Source organism: Mucor velutinosus, assembly GCF_035048745.1.
Source record: "Mucor velutinosus strain NIH1002 chromosome Unknown tig00001544, whole genome shotgun sequence".
In the NCBI taxonomy this organism is placed as follows: domain Eukaryota; kingdom Fungi; phylum Mucoromycota; class Mucoromycetes; order Mucorales; family Mucoraceae; genus Mucor; species Mucor velutinosus.
Window position 1 is genome coordinate 1,881,648 of NW_027041908.1, and position 25,147 is coordinate 1,906,794.

The 25,147-nt window shown below is 38.1% G+C and overlaps 6 protein-coding genes across 6 annotated transcripts; 3 read left to right on the plus strand and 3 right to left on the minus strand.

Annotated features, from left to right (window-relative positions):
- Positions 1 to 1,494: 1,494 nt before the first annotated feature.
- ATC70_005909 (uncharacterized protein) lies at positions 1,495 to 2,457 on the plus strand (the record flags this gene model as incomplete). Its single annotated transcript, XM_064825191.1, has 3 exons — positions 1,495 to 1,542; positions 1,604 to 1,799; positions 1,901 to 2,457. 3 exons carry the CDS (start codon positions 1,495 to 1,497, stop codon positions 2,455 to 2,457), a joined length of 801 nt encoding a protein of 266 aa, XP_064680568.1.
- A 2,392-nt stretch (positions 2,458 to 4,849) lies between these two features.
- ATC70_005910 (Eukaryotic translation initiation factor 2A (eIF-2A)) lies at positions 4,850 to 6,311 on the minus strand (the record flags this gene model as incomplete). The annotated part of the gene is made up of 2 exons (XM_064825192.1): positions 4,850 to 5,335; positions 5,403 to 6,311. The coding sequence occupies 2 exons, from the start codon at positions 6,309 to 6,311 to the stop codon at positions 4,850 to 4,852; spliced, it is 1,395 nt and encodes a 464-aa protein (XP_064680569.1).
- A 208-nt stretch (positions 6,312 to 6,519) lies between these two features.
- On the minus strand, positions 6,520 to 8,597 carry PMM1 (Phosphomannomutase 1; the record flags this gene model as incomplete). Its single annotated transcript, XM_064825193.1, has 8 exons — positions 6,520 to 6,572; positions 6,628 to 6,719; positions 6,787 to 7,641; positions 7,696 to 7,880; positions 7,940 to 8,159; positions 8,212 to 8,288; positions 8,345 to 8,424; positions 8,555 to 8,597. The coding sequence occupies 8 exons, from the start codon at positions 8,595 to 8,597 to the stop codon at positions 6,520 to 6,522; spliced, it is 1,605 nt and encodes a 534-aa protein (XP_064680570.1).
- A 242-nt stretch (positions 8,598 to 8,839) lies between these two features.
- Positions 8,840 to 9,347, plus strand: ATC70_005912 (uncharacterized protein; the record flags this gene model as incomplete). The annotated part of the gene is made up of 2 exons (XM_064825194.1): positions 8,840 to 8,859; positions 9,017 to 9,347. 2 exons carry the CDS (start codon positions 8,840 to 8,842, stop codon positions 9,345 to 9,347), a joined length of 351 nt encoding a protein of 116 aa, XP_064680571.1.
- A 2,328-nt stretch (positions 9,348 to 11,675) lies between these two features.
- On the plus strand, positions 11,676 to 12,893 carry ATC70_005913 (uncharacterized protein; the record flags this gene model as incomplete). Its single annotated transcript, XM_064825195.1, has 1 exon — positions 11,676 to 12,893. One exon carries the CDS (start codon positions 11,676 to 11,678, stop codon positions 12,891 to 12,893), a length of 1,218 nt encoding a protein of 405 aa, XP_064680572.1.
- A 7,342-nt stretch (positions 12,894 to 20,235) lies between these two features.
- Positions 20,236 to 21,210, minus strand: IDH1_2 (isocitrate dehydrogenase (NAD(+)) idh1; the record flags this gene model as incomplete). Its single annotated transcript, XM_064825196.1, has 1 exon — positions 20,236 to 21,210. The coding sequence occupies one exon, from the start codon at positions 21,208 to 21,210 to the stop codon at positions 20,236 to 20,238; it is 975 nt and encodes a 324-aa protein (XP_064680573.1).
- Between the last annotated feature and the right edge of the window lie 3,937 nt (positions 21,211 to 25,147).

The window sequence follows — 25,147 nt, forward strand, 5'->3', positions numbered from 1 at the left end:
GTTGGCGGCGAGTATCGATTTGTTGTGTATGAAATGTGAAAAGAAAATGAGAGAGAAAGAGAGAAAAAAATGAAACAAAGCAATGACTTTATTTAAAATTTCACACCAAGACACCCATCCAACCCTCTAGTCCCCTATTATCCAGTTTCTTATTGTTAGTTACTAAATTTAGAGTTTCGCCATGATTTTGCCTATTGACAACTTTTCATGTGCTTGTAATGTCGAGGAGGGGGTTTGAGCAGTAGCACACAAATACGACACTGGAGACATACATCATCACTGAGCTTGCTGCTATTGGGTCACATCCTGGCGCTGAGCTCATGTTGATATCATTGTCAAAGTCGACATCCATTATGTTTCTAAACTTTGTTTATATATATCACGCTTTAAATCACTCAAAATGCTAAGCCTGCGCATTTTTGCGCTTATGCGGATTCTTCTACACCAATAGCCTGGATTCAGTAAAAAAAAAAGATGAGAACGAAGGGAGCACAGATCGCGTTTTGTAAATTGTACGCATTGCATTCAACGAGATCGGATGTTTGGATTATCCGAATCAAAGGAATGGGCCATATACACAGAAATCAGCATTATGCACATACCAGCTACAGTAGTTCAGCTTATAATGCGAGGCATCCCATCACTTGTTTCCACCTCTTTTTTTCCCCCCCTTTATTCCCTGCTTTACGATGCAAAGATTCTTTTTGTTCACTGTGGTATCCAGCTTTCTTAATGCCAGCTTTTGTGCTGTGGGTAAAATACCACTTTCACTAGAAAAGGACATTCTGTGCCAATCAAACGAGGTAAAATGGACACACAGCACCTGGTGAGCTCCCTTATCTAAGCGAAACCAAATCAAGATTGATCTAGCTAAATTCCTGGAATGCCATCATCCTCCATGACTTCAAGACAATTGCTCCCAAAGACGCAACCACCAGCGGTATAGATGGTCCGCTGACTATTGGCTCTAATTTAGCCATCGACAACTATTACATCAATAGCAAAGGCCACATCCATTGCCATTCCGATTACAATGAGTCTATACCATTAGCAGAATAGGGTTTGTACATGAATAACAAGGCGGATCACTCTACAGCTCATCAGCGATACCAAATAAGAGATGCCATAGTATCCGGCTCGACTCAATTGTATGGCGATAACAAGGCGGAGAGCAATGCGCACGTCAGTTTCCTTGATGGTACGGTGCGTCCAATGCAATCATGTCGACTGCTCATCAATAGAAGCCCTCACCAAGAAGAAACGCCTTCCTTCTCGACCTACGAGAACATTGCTAAAAAGACATCACTGTATTTGGCACTGCAAGACGCGACGCATACGTTATCAAAAGATGGACAAATTAAATCATGACAGCCTCACAACGCCGTCAATGACAAATATTATTATTTTAACTTCGCCTCTTGTCAAAACAATGCACTATGTGATATCAACACGGAAACAACATTTCTCTCAGACGCTAGCGTAGTTTCTCAAGCTATGAACACAGCTGTTGCGTGGCCCATAGATAAACCAATTATTTTCAATGTAAATTAGACATGTTGACTATTATGAGCTATCCTAGGCTCAAACCCATATCTGTGCATAGGTTCCAGTTACTAGAAACTCTACTTTTGAGCTCGACATCCCACAAGCATTTACAAGTCAGCTACCAACATGCAACACTGTATGGAATTTCTTCACTGTGGACGAGCAAGGCATCATGGATGACAGTGAAGAGCAGTCGTTCACTGTCAACAGAGTCTCTTATACAATGATGGGTGGTACATTTCTATTCCCCTTTGGTAAGTAATGAGGCGCTGTATATACAACACAAGAATGAAGCACTCATCGGGCTTGTCATGCAATTTTTAAAAAAAAGGCAACGTGGTTGATGGGCCTTCAGGGGGGTTTGCAGGTCAGTTGATTGCATCCAATTACGAGTCCAAGGGTGCAAGTCTATATGGTTTTGAAGCGATCGATGCATCACGTCACACTACCTTTGCATCCTGCTGGCCTCATTTGAGAAGAGATGATGCCATGTCAACAGAAATAGAGCCAGAGCAAGAGGATGATTTGGAATGGATGATTCGCAGAGGTCGTCAATTACTACCTGTCGCTATCTCAGATCGAGAGGATCAGAGCCCTTCCAAGCAGGATGAGATCAGCAAAGCCCTTGCTTCTACAACTACTGTCACAGAAATAGTATTACCCAGTGAAGCAGTATTAGGAAGCAGCGTATCCAGCATGTTGAGTGAATACTCATCTCTGTTGGATGTTCTCAATCCTCAGCACTTTTTTGATGAAGCGTATATAAGCCAGGACAAACATCCAGCAAACGATGCCGACATGGAAGCATTTGCAAATGCTCTTCTAGACCAGCAACCTGAAAGTCCTATGATAGAACGTCCTGCTGATTTCGCTCAAATATATGAAGGTCCAAAGACAACAGTGACAACCTAAGTAGACACAAGGGTCACGACGCATCATATCATGGAATATACTTCTATCACCATACCCTTTTCAAGAGTCAATACCATGCAATCTTCGACTGAGACATACACGGTCAACATGCCCCATAAAGTGGAAACGCTTCCCACGAGCTTCTCGCTTGATTTGATGGGAGATAGAGTTGTGACATTGTATTGAGATACCCAAGAGCTGACAAATAAACCACACAATCGGTTGATTGAGGCTTTTGAATATGCCAAAAGCAATATCCATTTTTCTGATTTAGCAGTCTTTTAAACTAGAGCAAGACCAAGAACAATGATGGCGGATCAAAAAATGCGCATGCTTGACATGGTATCTCCGCTCAGGGGAAAGTGAGATTTGGGATGTCGCATGCAATGATTTAGCATCTATCATTTTCTACACTGCAAAACCACGTTCATTGCCCCGTTATAATCTAGTTGTATATGGCTTGTTTAGTATAAATCGAAATGAGGGCAGTTTATAAAAAAGAGTCATCTGAAAAAAATACTAAATGCGCACAAAAGGTCTGTGAGTTGGTTGGCTTTTTTTTTTTATTAAAGTGTGAGTTGGATGACTGGGAACTACTTTAATACTATGCTTCCAGTCTCAATTTACCGAATGTTTGAAAAATCCGCACAAATAATTTGGCCAAACTTATGGTTAAAAAAATGTTATAAATATTCTTTTTTCAAGCACTTGGGAAGAACATTGATAGAATGCTGGATAAAATTCTGTAAATGTTCAACGGAAACATCGTCACTGCCTTCTATAACTCTTATAGTAAGAGATTCAAGTGCGTTAATATGATAAGTTGATAGCATAAGATGGTAATGAATGCACATAAGGGTATAGAGATTTTTTTCATCCATCTTCCATCTTTTCATTGTCTCACATGCCAGCCCTAATGAAAATTCAGCTTCCGCTAAGGTTAGCTTTTCATCCATCTTTCCATCCATCTTTTCATCCATCTTCCATCCATCTTTAGATTTTAATCAAACTGAAGTAAAAGCACCGGGAAAAGAAAAAAGAAACAATATACGACGTTTACCTAGTCATGAAAATCTCAAGGAATTTAGCAATATGCATGTTTTTTTATGTTGACTATACTGAAGAAAACGTTAAAAAATACAACAATCGACTTAAAGATTTCGGTAACGTTGAAATTTGCTACAACATCGAACCAAACCAACCCATCTTGGTTTCGATGGAACGAATCCGTAATAATCCTGAAAGCTATCATTTATATTCTGACAATTGTTGATTTATTTTGACCTTGAATGAAATAATTTCTATCCTCAAACTTTGTAATAAATCAAAATCTTCAACTAATTCCTGAGTGTTAAAAATAAACAACTCATTGCATTGGGCAAAGGTTTCAATTGCAATCTTTTTTAAAGAGGGATTTGTCTCGACCAACTTGATAATATCTTTGCTTCTTGTTGTTATACCGGCAAAGTCAATGGCAACCAAGCAAACGTCATGACTAACAGACTTGAGGTAGGTAAGCAAATCTTGGGTGTTACCATCAACGCTTAAATCGTCCATAATAGCTTGTGAATTAGGTTGTAAATCACGCGATTCAAGTGGCGTGGAGGCCCAGCTACAAGAAGAAACAAATATTTTGGTTGCAAAAGATCGTTCTTTCAAATTCGATATCATGGACTTTAAAAGTCTTGTTCTACAAGTAACGTCTTCGCCTGTTGGTGATTTTTGAGCATAACCTATGATTTCATATCCATTTTTCTTGAGGGTTTTCAATGATTCTTGGTATCTTGGCAAGTAAGAGCAAATGGAATTGATAAGGTCGTCTATAATTAAATACGTTAGAGATTGTTTCAATTCTGTCATGCATATCTTGGCTTACCGTAATAAATGTCTTCCAGAATATATACCTTGGCGGAAGCTGAATTTTTATTAAGGCTGGCATGTGAGACAATGAAAAGATGGAAGATGGATGAAAAAAATCTCTATACCCTTATGTGCATTCATTACCATCTTATGCTATCAACTTATCATATTAACGCACTTGAATCTCTTACTATAAGAGTTATAGAAGGCAGTGACGATGTTTCCGTTGAACATTTACAGAATTTTATCCAGCATTCTATCAATGTTCTTCCCAAGTGCTTGAAAAAAGAATATTTATAACATTTTTTTAACCATAAGTTTGGCCAAATTATTTGTGCGGATTTTTCAAACATTCGGTAAATTGAGACTGGAAGCACAGTATGCCGTATGTGTGTGTATATATGGCTGTGTAAAACACAGCTGCTTTTACTATCACTACTTCTACTACTACGGACTTGACTGAGCTTTTGTACATTTCGTGCAACTCTATACGTATGCATGTGATCGAATGTAGTGCAACATTGTATGCAATCTACAATAAAGGTATGTTCCAAGTCGATGGAGAAGGTAGCGTTGTATGTTCTATGTCTTGATCGTCGATCTCGTCTAATGGGTGGTGATGTTGTGAATGAAGGTATAAATTAGACCTCTTTTTACCGCTATCCATAGGCGGTGTCTTGTTGAATGGTAATTTACAAATCGTATAAAATTTCTCTGTATCCATGTAATATCGATGCTGGTTGTCATGGTGATTGATGCTGTGCAAAATATGATCAGCCTCATCCAGATCGTAGGTCACGCCCAAGCACAGTTCTTGCAATGAGCTGATCTTGGAGAGTAATTGGTGTATCAAGGAAGGTGACAGTAGATCCAACCCACTGACATTGAGTGTTTCAAGAGTAATTTTCATCAGGTTATCATCTATAGCGTCAAGAAGAGGAAAGAACGCATGATCGGTCAGAAGTCGGCAGCCAGAGACATCCACGTGCTTTAGTTGATGGCAGTTTTGGATGAACAACTATAGTGTGCAGTTTGAATTAGTAAAAACCAACATCGCTCTTGGTCATATATAAATTTAGACTTGCCTGTATAGCTTGATTCGTCACCCCTTCTTGATAAGCCAATAATAGTGTGCGCAGATGAATGCATTCCGTTGCCAGCCAGGAGATACCCTCTGCATTGATGCGATTGCATTCACTCATATCAAAGCGGACAAGTGATGCTCGACTGGGAGATTTGGCAATGACTTGTAAATGCTGACATGTCAGACTGTCGATATCACGAAAACGGAGATGCGTGAGTTGTACCTGATTTTTTGACAAGGATGCAAAGAATCGGGTCAAGGATGCACTGGATAATGTAATGTCACTGCAATGTTCCAGCCCCAAGTCATTCAGCTTTTTGCAGTGCTGGATGGCGTCCATGATAGCATCATTCACATCGGTAAGCCTCAAACGTTTCAATGTATGGCAATGACGATGGATAATCTCGACCAGCACCTGTGCGTCCAGTTTTCCACACCCGTACAGGACCAACGACTCCAATTGATGTGGTGACATGCTCAGCAGTGGCTTGATGACGGCGGTGGAGAGACAGTAGCATTTCGACAGATTCAACGATGAAAGCGATTTTTGAGCAGAGGCAATCATTGGATACAAGATGTGATCTTGAGCAGCAGCATTTGAAAACTTGAGCTCCCTGAGGTTGGGAAACAAAAAGTGATCAAAAAAGAAGCGCTCCAGATGATGAATGTCCTGCTTTGACGACAGGCAGAATTTCCAGACATACTTGTTGTAGGTGGAGGTGTGGTCCAATGTGTTTTTGATTTTTCGTAGAATGCGGTGTGATTTGGGGTTGAGTGTGTTCCATAATCCAAAGCAAGACGTGTGGTAGATTGCTCTGCAAGTGAGTGCCAGGTTGAGTAAATCTTTGGTGTCGACAAATGAGCATAGGATACGGCTTATTTCTGGTATAAGAATAGGGTTTTGCTTCATTTTATTAACGTGAAATAAGAGAGAGGGGGGAAGAGAAAGGGAGAAAAGAGGGAAAAGCAAGAAAAATCGACTTTGGTATTTATACGCTGCATTTAGGGTATTTTGTGTGCATCTTTGTGTGTGTGTGTGTGTGTGTGTGTGTGTGTGTGTGTGTGTGTGTGTGTGTGTGCGCGTGTGCGTGTGTGGGTACAGGACTCACTATTTTTGTTTATTGGATGATTTTGTCTCGATACGCTTCGATATTGTCAGGAGTCAAGACGGCTAGGAAAGAAAAGAGCTTAGTTTATACATCCACACTACAACTCACACAACTTACTGAGGTCTCTCTTGGATAAGGGCTTTTTGGTCAAGGGACAAATATTCTTCTTGCCTTCCCAATTTGTAAGACAACGCACCCAACTGTCATAACTGTTTATATTCATATGGCTGTTTTTAGTAAAAAACAAGGCGGTCTATGCTTTTTTTTAGGACTTACCCCATAACATGACCATAAGTGGAAATGGCTGGTTTGATCACCTCATCCAATGTAATGGGATCAATAAATCCAGGCAGAGGGTTATCATCTTCTGTTGCTAACTGTACTTGTGTGCTGCGTGTGCGTGTTCGTTTGCTGCTGGTGGATGCACTGGATCTCACTTTAAATGTGCCTGAGGTATCATTGTAATCTTCCATATCATCCTCATCCTCGTCCTCGTCACTCGAGTTCCATGTGAACGCTCTTCGTTTTCGCTTGCTCTTGTGTTTGGATGTGGTGGCAGTTGACTTTTGTGTATTACGTTTTCGATAAACAGAGGCTATCGTAGTGGAGTCATCAGGTGTTTCAGGGCCGGATGATACATCCGTAGTAGATGATGAAGAAAGCAAAGAAGACAGCGTTGCAGCTCCATGCTTGCTGTAGGTGCGTATAGTCTTTTCAGTGCTCCCATCCACTTTTTTCTTATCAAACAAGTAATGCGCTTTCCCATTCTCGTCTACAACATAGTTTGGATCTTGAATTTGGTTCGTTTCTACTAGCAGTCGATAGTAGTTGGAACATTGATAGCCTACGCGACCAGGGATTTTCATGGCAAAGATGCCCCATTGACCTTTGGATCCCACCTCCTCTATTCGCTTGTGAAATAGGACTTGTTCCTCTTTCGTCCATGGACCTCTGCGTTGCTCTTCACCAGGTGCATTGAAACGGTAATAGTAGCTGTTGGGATTCTGTTCAATCATTTGATAGGCTCGAATGCGAGCAGATGACCAACCCTCGAATGGATTTACACTGTTATCTTGCATTTTTTTGAGTGCTTCATCGAGACCTAAACGGTCTGGCCTTGTGCGGTACGTCCTTTGGTAGACCACTGTTAGCATCCATGGATGTACTTTCTGACCTGCAACTCACTTCTTGGCTGTCTCGTCTGTCGTCTTCTTCAGGGTCTTTGATCGTTTTTCCAAAAGATGTGTGTAGTTGGCTTGTTGTTCCTCGTTCAGGGTTTCTTTGGTTTCTTGCTGGATATGCTTCATAGCAATGGATTTGCGAATCTCATGCAAATAAGCAGGCTGAGTGAGGCGAACGATCACTTCTTGCTATCAGTCATTACATGTTTTAGTTTCTTTGCGAATCAACTATCAACAGCTCAATATACCTCATCATTACCGCTTTCATCCAGCATCGCCATGACCTCTTCGCTGGTGAGATAATCGTAGACATCCTTTACCTTTCGTATCTTGCGGCTCTTTTCCTTTTTTTCGAATTCTTGGTACTGTCGCTGCTGCAGCGCTACTCGTTGTTGGATGATGGCTTGTTCTGATTCAGTTACTTGTTCGCTAAACACACTTTCTTTGCGTACTGTTTGGATCTTGACACTAGAGCAGATATGAGATATATACCACAAACCCAAGCCTTTTGCCATCTTACTGTTCAGCCAAATCAATCCGAAAAGCATCTTCTTGCGCACTATCATCTGTCACTTGCGGATGTTGTCGAAGCTTGGCCTAGTGATTCGTCTTGAGTACACATCTAAGCAGATATCCAGTAGATACATTCTTACCAGCAAAGGTTCAGCTTGAACCAAAGAGGGAATGGGCACCTGTTTCCAATGTACGTTATATGTATCTCCCTTTGCAACATCTATTGCATAGTAGAGTTAGTCACTGTGTGTGTATACACTTCTACTCATCCAAAAAACGATGTGCAAAAGATGTCTCTTTTCAACTTGAAAAATAGATGGTAAAGTCTCTCCAAGCCTGCATAACTATACCTTCTTTATAGTATATAGAAACAAGCTTCTCTGGCTCTGTCATTTCTACTTGTTTAGCGTGCCTTATAGTAGTACTTTGGGTGAAAGGATTTAGGAGCTTCATCGCACTCGACACGGTTTCAATCCCATTTTCATATTTGGCGGACGCGCCTTTGTTACCGTGCCGCCGTCCAATAGTGAGCACGATTGCCTGATGGAATCAAGCTCAAGTAAATGTTGCAATACGTGAAAGACCTGTGTTTTTCTTGAAAGAAAGGTTTGACGAGATTTTATGAACAACAAAACATGACATCACATCTTAGAATGTATGTCACCAAAGTGAATTCATGGTCTCCCAATGCCATTTATATGGATTCAGTGCTTGCAGCAAAGCATTATTGGAATATCGATTGGTGTGCAAGGCTACGAACGAACTTGCTGGGAAGGCCATGTTCAGTATGCCCATTCGTACAGACAATGAAGAAACAACAACCCTACTGGTCTTTTATTGAAAAAGAAGCACCAATTGGTGTTGCTCATCGCCACTCTTGAGGTTGGCTCCAACATATCAGACGAAGCTGTCAAGAAGATACTGCAAGTAGTATTTACACCGAGCAAGCGAAAATTAACAGGCCATGGCACTGGTATGCTCTACAGGGCAATTTTCGGCATTGCTGAAAGATCTCCTGTCAAGTTTGACGGGCTGACCAGCATCCACTATGGCCCAGAGCTCTCCAAAAACGCTCTACAAGCACTGAACGTGGTTAATGACATTGAGAAGTATAAGCTTGCAATTATCAAGACCAGGCGTTGATCGAACATTTGCTGGGATCGTCGTAGACGCTCCTAACCTCAAATCACTCCCAATATGTCTCCGTTTCGGGCGATATATTACAGCTGGAAGATAGCCTGAAGGGCAGAGCAACGTCAAGCAGAGAGCCAATGTCGAGACCTAGAGGGGTTTGCCTATTGATTGCCGCACTTGCATGGATTATTTGCAGTTTGAATTCCCCAATGTACAGCATCTCTCTTTGGAGAGCAATAGCGTGATAGAGGAGAAAGAGATGCATCCTTTGGCTTGGTCAGTTGCTAAATTATTGGGATCGTCAAGGCTGTCAAACGCCTGCCATTTTGCAAACTTCAGTGCAACATTCCTATAGTCACAATCTCTTTAAGGTATTCCAGGCTTCCGCTAGTACATTCAGTTTCTTAAAAATGGGCTATCACGATTATCCCAACGAAAAAATTGTCCTCTTGACAGTTAGAAGCCATTCACTGGAGCAAACTACTTCTCGCGTTTCCAACCTTACCACGAACATGTAGAGACAAACTTGTTGAATTGTTGCATATCGAAACGAGATGATACTGATAATAGCTAGAGAAGGCGTACTATACCTCGAGATGAAGCTGCTATCTATATCGGCTTGATCTTTTACGTTACACGTTGCAGTGAAATCAGATTTAATGGATTTTACAAATAAAATTAAGCAATAGTAAAATACAATAGATATCAAATGTACTTTATTTGTGTGTAAAATGAACTGAAGATCCTGGAATTGAGTAAAAAAAAAGTAGAAGAGTATTTATACAGTTGTAACTAGCTTGTTGTAGGATTAATGATATTAGAGTACAATAGATGCTGCTATTGCGATATTATCTGGCAAATGTTGATGTCTAATCTAAAGCAACAATCAAAAATGCAAGAGCATTGGCCGTAAGGGTCGATTTGAGTACCTTGATGGGCTTGAATAAGCTTTCGCCATAGCATGATTTAATGCAACCTTGACAATTTAAGGTGTGATGTCTGTTATTGAAGTGTAGAACACTCCATCTGGGCTATTGTGCAATTATGGCATTAGGGTATGGTTGTCATGTTTGAATATGCTTGTTGTTGATTTTATTTCGTTCATTTGGATAAAGGTAGCATCACTTACGACAACCATCATGGGTGTGATTGAATACACTGTGATCAGGAGTGATTCATTTACATGGTATGCTTAAATGGTATTTCGATGGTGCACATTTGAGCGCTTTATTGGTAGATTCAAATAGCATGGGCTTGAACAAGCGATATTTGGTGAATTCCGGCTTTCAATCAACTTGCGTTTGGGTAGAAGTTTCATTACATATAGTACAACCCTGTAATCCATAATGTATCTGTGGCTAGTATCACGGATATAAGCATGTGTCTTGTGCTGTGGTGGGTCATGAAGTGTACATTCGAAGCAGTAAGCTAATAATATTGCATCGGTCTTGGTGCTTATCCAAATATGACAAACATCTGTAGTCAATGTCGGAATACAAGTAGAAGCCTATAGCACCATCCATGTCAGTGATGACATCTATAACCTACAGGTTAAATAGTATAAATCTTTTAGTACTAGCGTATCTGACGTTTATATCCTTATTATACTATAAAGTCGTATCTTGCATCTACTCCAGTGCACACATAGTTTATATCTAAACCTGGTAACTGGATGAACTATGAGTTTGCAGATCAGAGTGGATGTATTTCACACCTACAATGTCTCCTCTCAAATCAGGCTTTCAATCCCCCAAATCGGAGTTTACGGTGGTAAACGCACATTTTTCCTTAATAACAGCACAGAAACGTCCATGCGGTGGTCAAGTTTACGAAATAAATTTAGGGCATTGTATGACTCATGCTGGCACACAAAAAAAAGTTTATATGCGCCATTGTAACAAAAGTTTTCTTTGAGCGATTGGTTTTGGACAACTTGGCTGGAGCAGACTGTTGTCAAAATACAGTATAAAATTGAACCTGCCAAAGAATCACGCTTTCATTGAGAATGCATTTATATACTTTTTATTATGCTAGGGTTTACAGCATGATGATGAACTATAATACAAATAGGTTTAGTATCTACCCAAAAATTGATTTGTAAATTATGATTAGAATGATTTACCCAAAGGACCTACGAATAGCCTAAAACGTTTAGTGTGAAACCTTGCTATGACATTTGATATAACACTGACCGTTTCGGCAGTGTAGGCCCCTGAAACCATTTAAACCCGACTTCACTACAACCTCTTAGTGTCTGAACTGGATGGTGATGAGGTGGATCAGGTGGGCACAAAGACTTTGGGTGAGCGGCCTTGGATACCAGACAATATTGACGATATGAAATCGTTCGCATGGCATTTTTATACGGACCTACACAAAGCAGATCATGTAGAGCCTGGTGACGTTGAGGCATATTTGGATGCAGTGACATTTGAGAAAGCGCTGACCGCGGATGAGCAGCAATCTTTGATTGATCCTATTACTCTGGATGAGCTGTTGCAGAAGGCATATCGTTCAATTAAGGCTACAGCTCCTGGTAGTGATGGTCTGGCCTATCCTTTTTTATCGCTCCTATTTCAAATGACTCGTTTGAAAGAGCTTGTCTTACGGCTGTACAATGACGCTCTCAAGGGTATCTTTCCTTCTTCCTGGCATGATCTGCGTATGCGTCTACTACCGAAGAAGGGCCTGCTTACGTTGCTCAAAAATTGGCGTCCAATCTGTCTCCTGGGATGTGATGGCAAGGTCTTTACCAGACCTCTTGCTCATCGCATGGCTCCAATTATTCTTGGGCGGATCATTAACCCGTTCCAATCTGGTTTCCTGCAACAAAGGTTTATCTGTGGCAATGGCTTAGCGTTATCGATGGTCTTGGAAGAGGCTCGGGCCATCCACCACAAGGGTGCTGATATCCTACTTGATAAGGAGAAAGCTTATGATCGGGTGAATACTAACTATCTCTGTGTTGTTCTTCGTCGTCTTGGGTTTCCCGCCAGCTTGGTGTCATGTGTTAAATCATTGTTCTTTGGAAATAACATGTACATCAATGTCAATGGGTACTTCACCTCAGCCGTCAAACAGGAACGGGGTATCCAACAAGGCAATCCTTTGTCCCCTCTTCTTTTCGATGTTGCACTGGAGCCTTTCCTGTTATCCATCCTTCAAGACACTTGTTTCCATGGCTTTAAGGCGAGCAATGGTGCATCTGCGGATATAGTCTCTTCTCCTGACCCACCAGCTGTCAAATGCCTCGCGTACGCTGATGATGTCTGTGTTCTTCTACGAGACGAACTCAACCTGTATCGCCTCCAACAACACATGGCCAAATATGCAGCAGTATCCAATGCCAAGTTCAATGAAGACAAATCGGAAGCCTTTTCTCTGTCTGGTAGTCGGTCTCCGGCGTGGGAGCATGTCTTTGAAGAAATCAATATTCACACATACTACCATCAAGGCACTGTGGCGGCCTTTCAATATCTTGGTCTATACTTTGCGTATAATCATGCTCAACGGGCTCAAACGGAAAAAATGCTTCTCAATTCTGTCAAGAACTAATTTGAAATCTACAGCCAGCACCAATTTTCCATCATGCGACGAGTAACTATCGCCAACGGCCTTATTGATTTATCAGAAATAAATTATTTATAAAAAAGAGTATGAAATTAATCAGGTAAAGAATATCGTTTATTACATTGAAAATAAGAGGGTTTATATACTATTCGAATTGAGGGATTTGATGAGAGGATAAGGTATTAGATGGGTTGATTTGGGTGATAAGATAATAGATCCAATCCATTATCCTGAACATGCCATGATATGGATCGTAACTGAATCCTGTTTCATGTCAAAGTTTATGATCTGATGTGACCGGTGCTTGAACTGCTTGTTTCTATGCATTTGGAGATCCGGTTTAGAAATGATACATCAGTATGAATCTTATAGTACTAGCGTATCTGAAGTCCATATCTTCGTATAGTATAAATCGATATCGTACTGTACATCTAATCCGGTGTACATATAGTTTATATCTAAATATGGTAACTGGATGAACTGTCGGAATGCAGATAATAGTGGATGTATTCCACAATTTCGATGAGACTAACTCATGTAAACTTTGATGCGTTATTATGTTGTCGGTAAGCCTGATAATGGTAATGGAAATGAGAAAGCGAATATGCTATTTAAGCACTAAGGCTTTACATTTTGGCTTCGCTACGGTAAAACCACCTTTAAAATCGCTGTTATCATGTATTGGGCTAGATGCTTGAATACTATTTTGGTATTGCACCTTCGCCTTCCTATGATAAAAACCTTATATAAATTAATGCTAACAAAAGTTGGATTAAATGCTAGATTGGCATGGCCATTCACCTTCGTTTGACTACGGTATAACCCCCTCAAGGCCAATTATACCAACAAGTGTTGCCTTGAAACAACATATCACGCAATCCATAGCCAAATAGCAAACAAGAAATCACTTGATCAGATACGCCATGTTCTTGGAAGAAGAGCCTTTAATCTCTGATTAACTACGATGGCGCTTTTGTGTTCATATTTTCCAGTATCCGATATATGAAACCTCCGTGGTGCTATACCATACCATGGCCTAGAGCTTACCTTGATAGTAGTTGAATGCACGTTTATACAGTACAACTCCAAAAGAATTCACTCTGAATTTGCTAGCCAGCAACCAGCAATACTCATATTACCGGAATAGTTTAAAGAATCTTCTGCCATTACATTTTAACTAAATTATTTTCCGTTATTGGGAATAGTCAATTCGATCAAATCAATTTCAAACTTTTCAATTCATTACATTCTTACCCATGAAAATGTGATATATTTAAAAGAAACCACAATTTGACAATACTAAGATTTTCTCACTATATATAAGAATTCAATGTTCGTTAAATGTCAGACGTGAGACCATCAGCGTCTTTATATAAAGAAGTGTGGCCCAGACGTGAGCTTTCAGCGTCAGTATAAAAGAAGCAAGCTCCCCCCTTTTTTTTTTCATTGTCAGGTGTCAGGTACACACAGACTTTGTGTGTAACTTTTTTTAATTTAGTATAAATATCAACTTAGTTTGCAAAACAATAAAGATCATCTTATATCTCAATTCTATTCTTTTATATACATTTATCTAAGTCTACTCTAAAACTATACCTATACACACGACACAGGTGCACACAGACTTTGTTAGTAACTTTTATAGTTAATATGAATATCAAAAATAATAAAGGTTATTTTTTTTCTCACTTATACTGCTGAGACATATACATTTATCTAAATCTGTTACTTATACTCACAGCACCATTAAATAAAAAAACACTTTGTAACATTCTATGCGGAAACTTTTTGATAATTTTACATTTATCTGCTAGTAACTTTTAAACGAATCAGCTCTAGTACACATTCAAAATAACATTCATATATTACGAACTGTTCAACAACGCGATGGCATAGTAAAAGCGAATATAGTACCACAAAATTTCGAGAACCTAATTCCACTACAGAAGCAGTTTCTGAAGATTATTATCTACAGTCTGATTGGATTATTTTGTATATTCGACACGGTCATCAAGCGATTGAGAAACAGTATCTAATGAATATTGTGGCAAACATTGTATCGTATAGTATTAAAAGACAATTTTTCATGTATGTTATCTTTTTACTATCTTATGCCGTGCAATAGATAGCATCCTATTAATAAAATTAAACAGTATGGGCCCGCTTCTGCAACAAAGGCAACATAATAATGTGTGCTACTCTTTGGGGTATTCAATGCATGCATCTTTAATAAACTCAGTAAATTTGTAAGCCATGTCTTTCTACGTGTTGTATTCACATATAATCCAGTCCAGCCTTTCATAGTATTGATCTATACGAGGGCTTGATTGTTGCGAAGCGAATATGCAAAATCGTAGTATCTAAGTAGTAAATTCGATTTCTCTCCTTCTTTATTAATAATGGATTGTTTAAAACCTACATTTATAGCTGTGTTTATTACTGTTAATGATTTGGAATGTCTACGGCGACAGCCCGCAGGGTGACACCGTCGTCAAGTGTAGTGATATTGCATCTAATTCAACATTTGTTAATATTAGTCCTAATCGATTTTACCGTAGCCAAGCAAAGGTTTACAACCATAGTGTTCAAGCAGCAAATTCGGGATCTCATTTGCATTGTTAATAATAAGCTTATCAGCAACATAGGGCATCAAAATTCGCATGAATTAGTCTTACAAAATCAATATGTCTTCTGTTGAAATTACAAGCTGCACAGGTTGCAGAACTGCCCTTCCAGACGGCTTTAGCTACTAAAGATGTGGTTCATGCCGTGTAAATAAAAGCCATAAAGCAAAATATAACCAAATTGGACAGTTTTCAAGCCCTCATATCTTGACATGTAGACCTTTCTGAGCCACCGGAATAACGCCAAACAATTGCACTTGAGTAGTAGTAACTTTCTGACACCTTTGCTCAACTTTTTGAAAACCTAAAAATATGGCCAAAAATCAACCAAAAAGCATGAGGTACCCCTCATGGTTTTTTTACGAAAATCAAAGGATCGCATTTTTCGCCTTGAGAATAAAGACTTTTACTATGGCATATATCAAATTAAAATGTTTCTCTCAATCCAGAGCAACCTCTGAAACCACTTTTATGAGGCTTTCATACACAGAATATGGCTATTTTCGCTAAAAACCTCATTTCAAATTTTATTGAATTGCTCAATAGTTTCAATCAAAACACTTATTACAATTAGCACCATCGGAAGCGCCTTGAGAAGTACTTCAAAAATGTATTAGGAAGCGTAGGGTGATCATCACAGTTCATATAGTCGAATACCAAAAAATAGATTAAAGAAGTCGAAAAAAGACGAGATCTGTCCAATCTTGAGCAGAAAAAAAAGCTGAGGTTGAATTAATTTTGGCGGCGGCATTGCTGATGGCTGACCCAAATGCCTTTCTGTTGATGATAATGATGGTTGCGATGTTGATTAAATGAGGATCATGGAATTGAAAGGGTTATTGCTTAACCCAAATACTTTTTTGGGTGCCTTTGTTACAAGCGAGCCTTCTGCAATGTCAACATTTCAAAAAAGTCGCTGTAGATCTTACACAAGTCCTTTATTTACTTATGACCAGCTTTATGTCGCCATCTTATTAAGAGCATCAGCAGCAGTGAATGATATGACAATTCTATTATCAAAAAATGGCATTTGTGATATACAAATACTGCATAAAATTTGAATTTCTTTCGCATTGTCCCAATAATAGGCTTTGTTTAATATCAGCGTAAGCAAAAAGGATACTAAGGGAGATACCTCCTCTCCTCCTCCTGGCTCTGATACAATCTTTCTGTTACTAACTAATAATAAATTGTTTAAAATCTACTTGATATACCAAAATGTTATAATGTCTGATTTAAAACGGCTTCGATGAGAGCCCACAGGGCGACGCCGACATCGAGCGTAGCGAGATGAATGGGCAAGTAATAAATACTGGAAGCTTTGAACATAAAAGCGTCGTAGTAGCAAATTAGAGACTGCAAGCCCTTGTCCCAAGAACACACTGCATCTAATTTTAATAATGTTATACCTGCTATACTTAGCTGTGGATTAAGTGATTTGTGGTGTCAAGGCAACATTTGCTAACCTTGACCTTAAACAGGTATAATAACCCTAAGGAAGCAAACGTGAAAAGCCATAATAAAGCAGTAAATTTGGTTTCTTATTTTCATTTGATGCATTTCACATCATAATCCATTATATTACACCTAATACAACCCATCAACATCCCATCGATTTTTACATACACTACTAAACGCACATCAAACTACAGTCTACACGCACATCAAGACCCAACAAATAGTCAACTAGTAGGATGACTATTACTGAAACAATACCATTTAATTCAATGACATACAAGAACGGTTACAATTACACTTAACTGTAGATTATCTACACATATCATTTACAAAAATCTACTGGATCATCACACTTGTCTTTACACCTCAGGATCTGACATTATTCACAAAGATATAAATGGGACCACACAATTCATTCAATAAAGGATCGTCTTAATTTTGCACAGAATGATAAACTGATAATTTACTGATACATTCATTTGTATGACTTTAGTTATCTAGCACCTTGTTGAATATATCAGCTTGTAGCTCATAAAATTTATATTTTTCAGCAAATTTATAAAGAAAACGTACATCTGGTACTTGAAACCCTTACATTATGATGGATCTAATGTAGAGCTATTGAATGGTCTTTGTTTTGTGCGAATCCGGTTAGTATTTGTCGAGGTATGTTCAAAAAATGGTAGCATGCAAAATCATTGATTTTGCTTCAAAATCTGCCTGTGATAGCAAGCAAAAAATCTGGTGACCTTTTTTTGGTCAGGACAATATTGTCAATATTTCATGATAGAGTTATGCCAGAGCTTCAAGCAATAGCTCATTCGGTAGGATATGTTCTGGTCTACAATGATTAGTAGTGCTTAACAATATGTTTTGATGAAAGATAGTAATTAATCTTTAGAAAGCAGTCAAAAAATCGCAAAAACAATTGTACCAAATATTTGGTGAACAATGTACACCAGAGACTTGATATAAATACCATTGTATTCTGCTTTGAATTCTCTACAAGTTTCATATAAGTTTGAAGGGGTGTTTACTATCAAGAATCAAATAGTTTTAGGTCGATAATAGATTTAGAAAACTCATGGACCATCATCCAGAACAATAAAGATTCAATCTCCGTTTGGCCTTCGCATGTGTACTGATGTATCATTTTCTAAACCGGATCTCCAAATGCGTAGAAACAAGCAGTTCAAGCACCGGTCACATCAGATCATAAACTTTGACATGAAACAGGATTCAGTTACGATCCATATCATGGCATGTTCAGGATAATGGATTGGATCTGTTATCCTATCACCCAAATCAACCCATCTAATACCTTATCCTCACATCAAATCCCTCAATTCGAATAGTATATAAACCCTCTTATTTTCAATGTAATAAACGATATTCTTTACCTGATTAATTTCATACTCTTTTTTTATAAATAATTTATTTCTGATAAATTAGCTACTACTTTAGCAAAGCGATATTTACGTTGTTGTTACAGCTACATTATTTATACTCAATCACCTTAATAAATTGCTACTTTCAAATTATTAACAAATATTAGATATGTCGTCGGTAAGTCTAAATATAGTTGGACTAGATACTTTCAGTTATGCTGGATCTGAGCATGACTAAATGAGTTTGAGCGGATTTGACATCATGAATCTGTAATTTATATGGTGTATATAATGGGTCTGATTGTTTATAATCTCTATGACATTTGTTAATCTGCAAAATACATGGCCACTGGTACTATTAGATCCGGTAGTAGTCTACAATATGGTAACAATTGACTCTATTTTTTGTTTCTTGCTGTTCAAACCGTGCAATATTGATTAAGATTTATTTATTAAAAAAAAATGCTACAATGAGAATTAGCCTTCATTAAATTTGGGGTATGGCAGAAGCAGCTTTATTAGCTCGATTGACAGATCGCCATCATAGCCATTTCAACAATTGATATAGCACTAAGACCCAGCAAGTGTTCTCATGAAAACATAGATGTCTTTATGTAGAATCCTATTTGATGCTTTCAAGTGAGCACCTTGACCTTCTCAAAGAAAGATGCTCTCGTATGAAAACATCGAGATTTTTAAATATCTGTGAGCCAAAATTTTATACACTTATATGCGTCGGTAAACGGTATAAAAAAAAGCGAGAAGATCAACGACTAACTTCAGTAAAATACATGTTTGACCCACATGTCGTCGGATAGCTGCCTCACGTCTTTAGCTTTCAGTCGATGGAAGGATCTGCAAATCGAAGCCGCTTCCCCCTTCTGACGGCCGCCTCTTACGGAAGCAAGTGTCAGAGACGAAGCGGATTGCTTTCTCGCCCAAGGAGAGCGGTATGCTTAGCTATCAGTTGGTCTACTTTCAAAAAATAGCAGATCATAAAGTGCTTGGCTCGTCAACAGCATCGATGAGTGTTGTCAGTGTGGAATTTGAGGCTTAATAAGACTAAATTTCACAAAAAAAAGAATAACAGTAAAGTCAACTTGATAAAGGTATGTTTTATTATCAAACTGACAGGTGTAAAGTAAACTGAAGTCTCTCTACTGGCCAGGTAGATGATCCTTCTTATATACTATAACAATGGATAAAAGTTCTATTAATTAGATTGACAAATAAGTCAACTCAGATCAACTAATGTTTAATCATGCTAAAAGACAACTCCAGCAAGCTAATCATGATTTAGCTCTGTCTGGATGAATAATTAGACTCTCATCCGAAGTACCCTGATCTATCCTTTCTATAAGGATAATTAATATCGATCTAGTAGCATGTATCCGATAGGTACAGTCTTCTTAGTCTATATTAATAGTACATATCTGAGTGTATATCGCTAAGCATACATCTTTAGCATGTATTTGGATATATGGCATGTCTATAGCATATCGTATGCATGTCTATAGCATGTCTCATATATTGCACAAGTCTGTAGTACATAAAGTATCTGTAGCTAGTATCACGGATATAAGCATGTGTCTTATAGCGTGGATCATAAAGTGCACATCTGAAGCAACAAGCTCATATTGCATTAATCTTGGTGCCTATCCAGATATGGTAAACATCCGTAGTCAATGTTGGAATACAAGTATAAGTCTATAGCGCCATCCATGTCCGTGGTGCCATCTATAGCCTATATCTTATATAGTATGAATCTTATAGTACTAGTAGCGTATCTGAAGTCCATATCTTCTTACAGTATAAATCGATATCGTACATTTAATCCAGTGTACATATAGTTTATATCTAAATCTGGTAACTGGAGGAACTGTCGGAATGCAGATCATAGTGGATGTATTCCACAGGTACAATTCTTTCCCAGTTGTCTTGGATTGATAGACGATGAGCTTGCAAAACCAGTTCAAAATGATCGAGACAATCGTTTGGTGTTGCGAATACAGCTCTACGCTTCTTGAAGAAGTGTCCACGCCATTGAAAATAGGGTGTTTCATTTGGTACCAAGGTACTCTCTGTCTTTCCAAATACCAATTCATAGGTGCGTTCAGCCATCTCAAGTTGATTACGCAAGACACCAAGATTTGAAGGTATGATTGATCCTTGTGGACATCCAATGCTTTGAATAATAGTTTTGAAAACCATTAGCCTCAGCCGTTCAATTTCGTTCATCAAGGTCAATCTTTCATCACTTGAGATTGGGGTGGCAAATCCTATATCCACATGGTTTGTAAGTACATCATTATTCCCTCTACTAACATTATCAGTATTGTAGTTACCTTGAGGTACTGGAATATGATAAAAGGTGGTAGATGCATTGTCAACGTTCGCATCACCTACAGAAGCAGCAGTATTCCCGTAAATATTACTACTAGCACTGACACTGCCTGTTTGACTCCCATGAATCTCAGCAGGTACAGAAAAATTACCAGATGCATCACCATTGATAGCATCGGTTGTAACAGACGTTCTAGTAGGTAAATCCCTATGGATAATACCAACGCTGGAAGAACTAGCAGATGAACCACCATTGATTACATCTTGACTAGCAGTGATGATAGGATAACCAATCTCCATTAGAGTGGCAGCAATTGAGCCTTGAACATCAGTACCGACAGGAGCAGCAGAAACTACCGGATTGGCAGCAGTAAGAGTTTGATCGGTAGAGGTAATAAAACCAACAGCAGCAACAGTAACCTCACCAGTATTAGTTTCACCAGGAGCTTTTTGATTGACGGCCTTGTAATTGAATTTCTTTGGTGACATAGTAAGTAAGACTTGATAGCAGTAAGAGATCCAGAGTAGATAGAGTTGTAATAAACGAGATTTGTTGAATACAGATTAAAAAGTGATTTATCAGAAATAAATTATTTATAAAAAAAGAGTATGAAATTAATCAGGTAAAGAATATCGTTTATTACATTGAAAATAAGAGGGTTTATATACTATTCGAATTGAGGGATTTGATGTGAGGATAAGGTATTAGATGGGTTGATTTGGGTGATAGGATAACAGATCCAATCCATTATCCTGAACATGCCATGATATGGATCGTAACTGAATCCTGTTTCATGTCAAAGTTTATGATCTGATGTGACCGGTGCTTGAACTGCTTGTTTCTACGCATTTGGAGATCCGGTTTAGAAAATGATACATCAGTACACATGCGAAGGCCAAACGGAGATTGAATCTTTATTGTTCTGGATGATGGTCCATGAGTTTTCTAAATCTATTATCGACCTAAAACTATTTGATTCTTGATAGTAAACACCCCTTCAAACTTATATGAAACTTGTAGAGAATTCAAAGCAGAATACAATGGTATTTATATCAAGTCTCTGGTGTACATTGTTCACCAAATATTTGGTACAATTGTTTTTGCGATTTTTTGACTGCTTTCTAAAGATTAATTACTATCTTTCATCAAAACATATTGTTAAGCACTACTAATCATTGTAGACCAGAACATATCCTACCGAATGAGCTATTGCTTGAAGCTCTGGCATAACTCTATCATGAAATATTGACAATATTGTCCTGACCAAAAAAAGGTCACCAGATTTTTTGCTTGCTATCACAGGCAGATTTTGAAGCAAAATCAATGATTTTGCATGCTACCATTTTTTGAACATACCTCGACAAATACTAACCGGATTCGCACAAAACAAAGACCATTCAATAGCTCTACATTAGATCCATCATAATGTAAGGGTTTCAAGTACCAGATGTACGTTTTCTTTATAAATTTGCTGAAAAATATAAATTTTATGAGCTACAAGCTGATATATTCAACAAGGTGCTAGATAACTAAAGTCATACAAATGAATGTATCAGTAAATTATCAGTTTATCATTCTGTGCAAAATTAAGACGATCCTTTATTGAATGAATTGTGTGGTCCCATTTATATCTTTGTGAATAATGTCAGATCCTGAGGTGTAAAGACAAGTGTGATGATCCAGTAGATTTTTGTAAATGATATGTGTAGATAATCTACAGTTAAGTGTAATTGTAACCGTTCTTGTATGTCATTGAATTAAATGGTATTGTTTCAGTAATAGTCATCCTACCAGTTGACTATTTGTTGGGTCTTGATGTGCGTGTAGACTGTAGTTTGATGTGCGTTTAGTAGTGTATGTAAAAATCGATGGGATGTTGATGGGTTGTATTAGGTGTAATATAATGGATTATGATGTGAAATGCATCAAATGAAAATAAGAAACCAAATTTACTGCTTTATTATGGCTTTTCACGTTTGCTTCCTTAGGGTTATTATACCTGTTTAAGGTCAAGGTTAGCAAATGTTGCCTTGACACCACAAATCACTTAATCCACAGCTAAGTATAGCAGGTATAACATTATTAAAATTAGATGCAGTGTGTTCTTGGGACAAGGGCTTGCAGTCTCTAATTTGCTACTACGACGCTTTTATGTTCAAAGCTTCCAGTATTTATTACTTGCCCATTCATCTCGCTACGCTCGATGTCGGCGTCGCCCTGTGGGCTCTCATCGAAGCCGTTTTAAATCAGACATTATAACATTTTGGTATATCAAGTAGATTTTAAACAATTTATTATTAGTTAGTAACAGAAAGATTGTATCAGAGCCAGGAGGAGGAGAGGAGGTATCTCCCTTAGTATCCTTTTTGCTTACGCTGATATTAAACAAAGCCTATTATTGGGACAATGCGAAAGAAATTCAAATTTTATGCAGTATTTGTATATCACAAATGCCATTTTTTGATAATAGAATTGTCATATCATTCACTGCTGCTGATGCTCTTAATAAGATGGCGACATAAAGCTGGTCATAAGTAAATAAAGGACTTGTGTAAGATCTACAGCGACTTTTTTGAAATGTTGACATTGCAGAAGGCTCGCTTGTAACAAAGGCACCCAAAAAAGTATTTGGGTTAAGCAATAACCCTTTCAATTCCATGATCCTCATTTAATCAACATCGCAACCATCATTATCATCAACAGAAAGGCATTTGGGTCAGCCATCAGCAATGCCGCCGCCAAAATTAATTCAACCTCAGCTTTTTTTTCTGCTCAAGATTGGACAGATCTCGCCTTTTTTCGACTTCTTTAATCTATTTTTTGGTATTCGACTATATGAACTGTGATGATCACCCTACGCTTCCTAATACATTTTTGAAGTACTTTTCAAGGCGCTTCCGATGGTGCTAATTGTAATAAGTGTTTTGATTGAAACTATTGAGCAATTCAATAAAATTTGAAATGAGGTTTTTAGCGAAAATAGCCATATTCTGTGTATGAAAGCCTCATAAAAGTGGTTTCAGAGGTTGCTCTGGATTGAGAGAAACATTTTAATTTGATATATGCCATAGTAAAAGTCTTTATTCTCAAGGCGAAAAATGCGATCCTTTGATTTTCGTAAAAAAACCATGAGGGGTACCTCATGCTTTTTGGTTGATTTTTGGCCATATTTTTTAGGTTTTCAAAAAATTGAGCAAAGATGTCAGGAATTTACTACTACTCAAGTACAATTGGTTGGCGTCATTCCGGTGACTCAGAAAGGCCTACATGTCAAGATATGAAGGCTTGGAAACTGTCCAATTTGGTTATATTTTGTTTTATGGCTTTTATTTACACGGCATGAACCACATCTTTAGTAGCTAAAGCCGTCTGGAAGGGCAGTTCTGCAACCTGTGCAGCTTGTAATTTCAACAGGAGACATATTGATTTTGTAAGACTAATTCATACGAATTTTGATGCCCTATGTTGCTGGTAAGCTTATTATTAACAATGCAAATGAGAACCCGAATTTGCTGCTTGAACACTATAGTTGTACACCTTTGCTTGGCTACGGTATATTCGATCAGGACTAATATCAACAAATGTTGAATTAGATGCAATATCACTACACTTGACGACGGTGTCACCCTGCGGGCTGTCGCCGTAGACATTCCATATCATTAACAATAATAAACTCAGCTATAAATGTAGATTTTAAACAATCCATTATTAATAAAGAAGGAGAGAAATCGAATTTACTACTAAGATACTACGATTTTGCATATTCGCTTCGCAACAATCAAGCCCTCGTATAGATCAATACTATGAAAGGCTGGACTGGATTATATGTGAATACAACACGTAGAAAGACATGGCTTACAGATTTACTGAGTTTATTAAAGATGCATGCATTGAATACCCCAAAGAGTAGCACGCTTTATTATGTTGCCTTTGTTGCAGAAGCGGGCCCATACTGTTTAATTTCATTAATAGGATGCTATCTATTGCACGGCATGAGATAGTAAAAAGATAACATACATGAAAAATTGTCTTTTAATACTATCTATACGATACAATGTTTGCCACAATATTCATTACATACTGTTTCTCAATCGCTTGATGACCGTGTGGAATATACAAAATAATCCAATCAGACTGCAGATAATAATCTTCATAAACTGCTACTGTAGTGGAATTAGGTTCTCGAAACTTTGTGGTACTATATTCGCTTTTACTATGCCATCGCGTTGTTGAACAGTTCGTAATATATGAATGTTATTTTGAATGTGTACTAGAGCTGATTCGTTTAAAAGTTACTGGCAGATAAATGTAAAATTATCAAAAAGTTTCCGCATAGAATGTTACAAAGTGTTTTTTTTATTTAATGGTGTTGTGAGTATAAGTAACAGATTTAGATAAATGTATATGTCTCAGCAGTATAAGTGA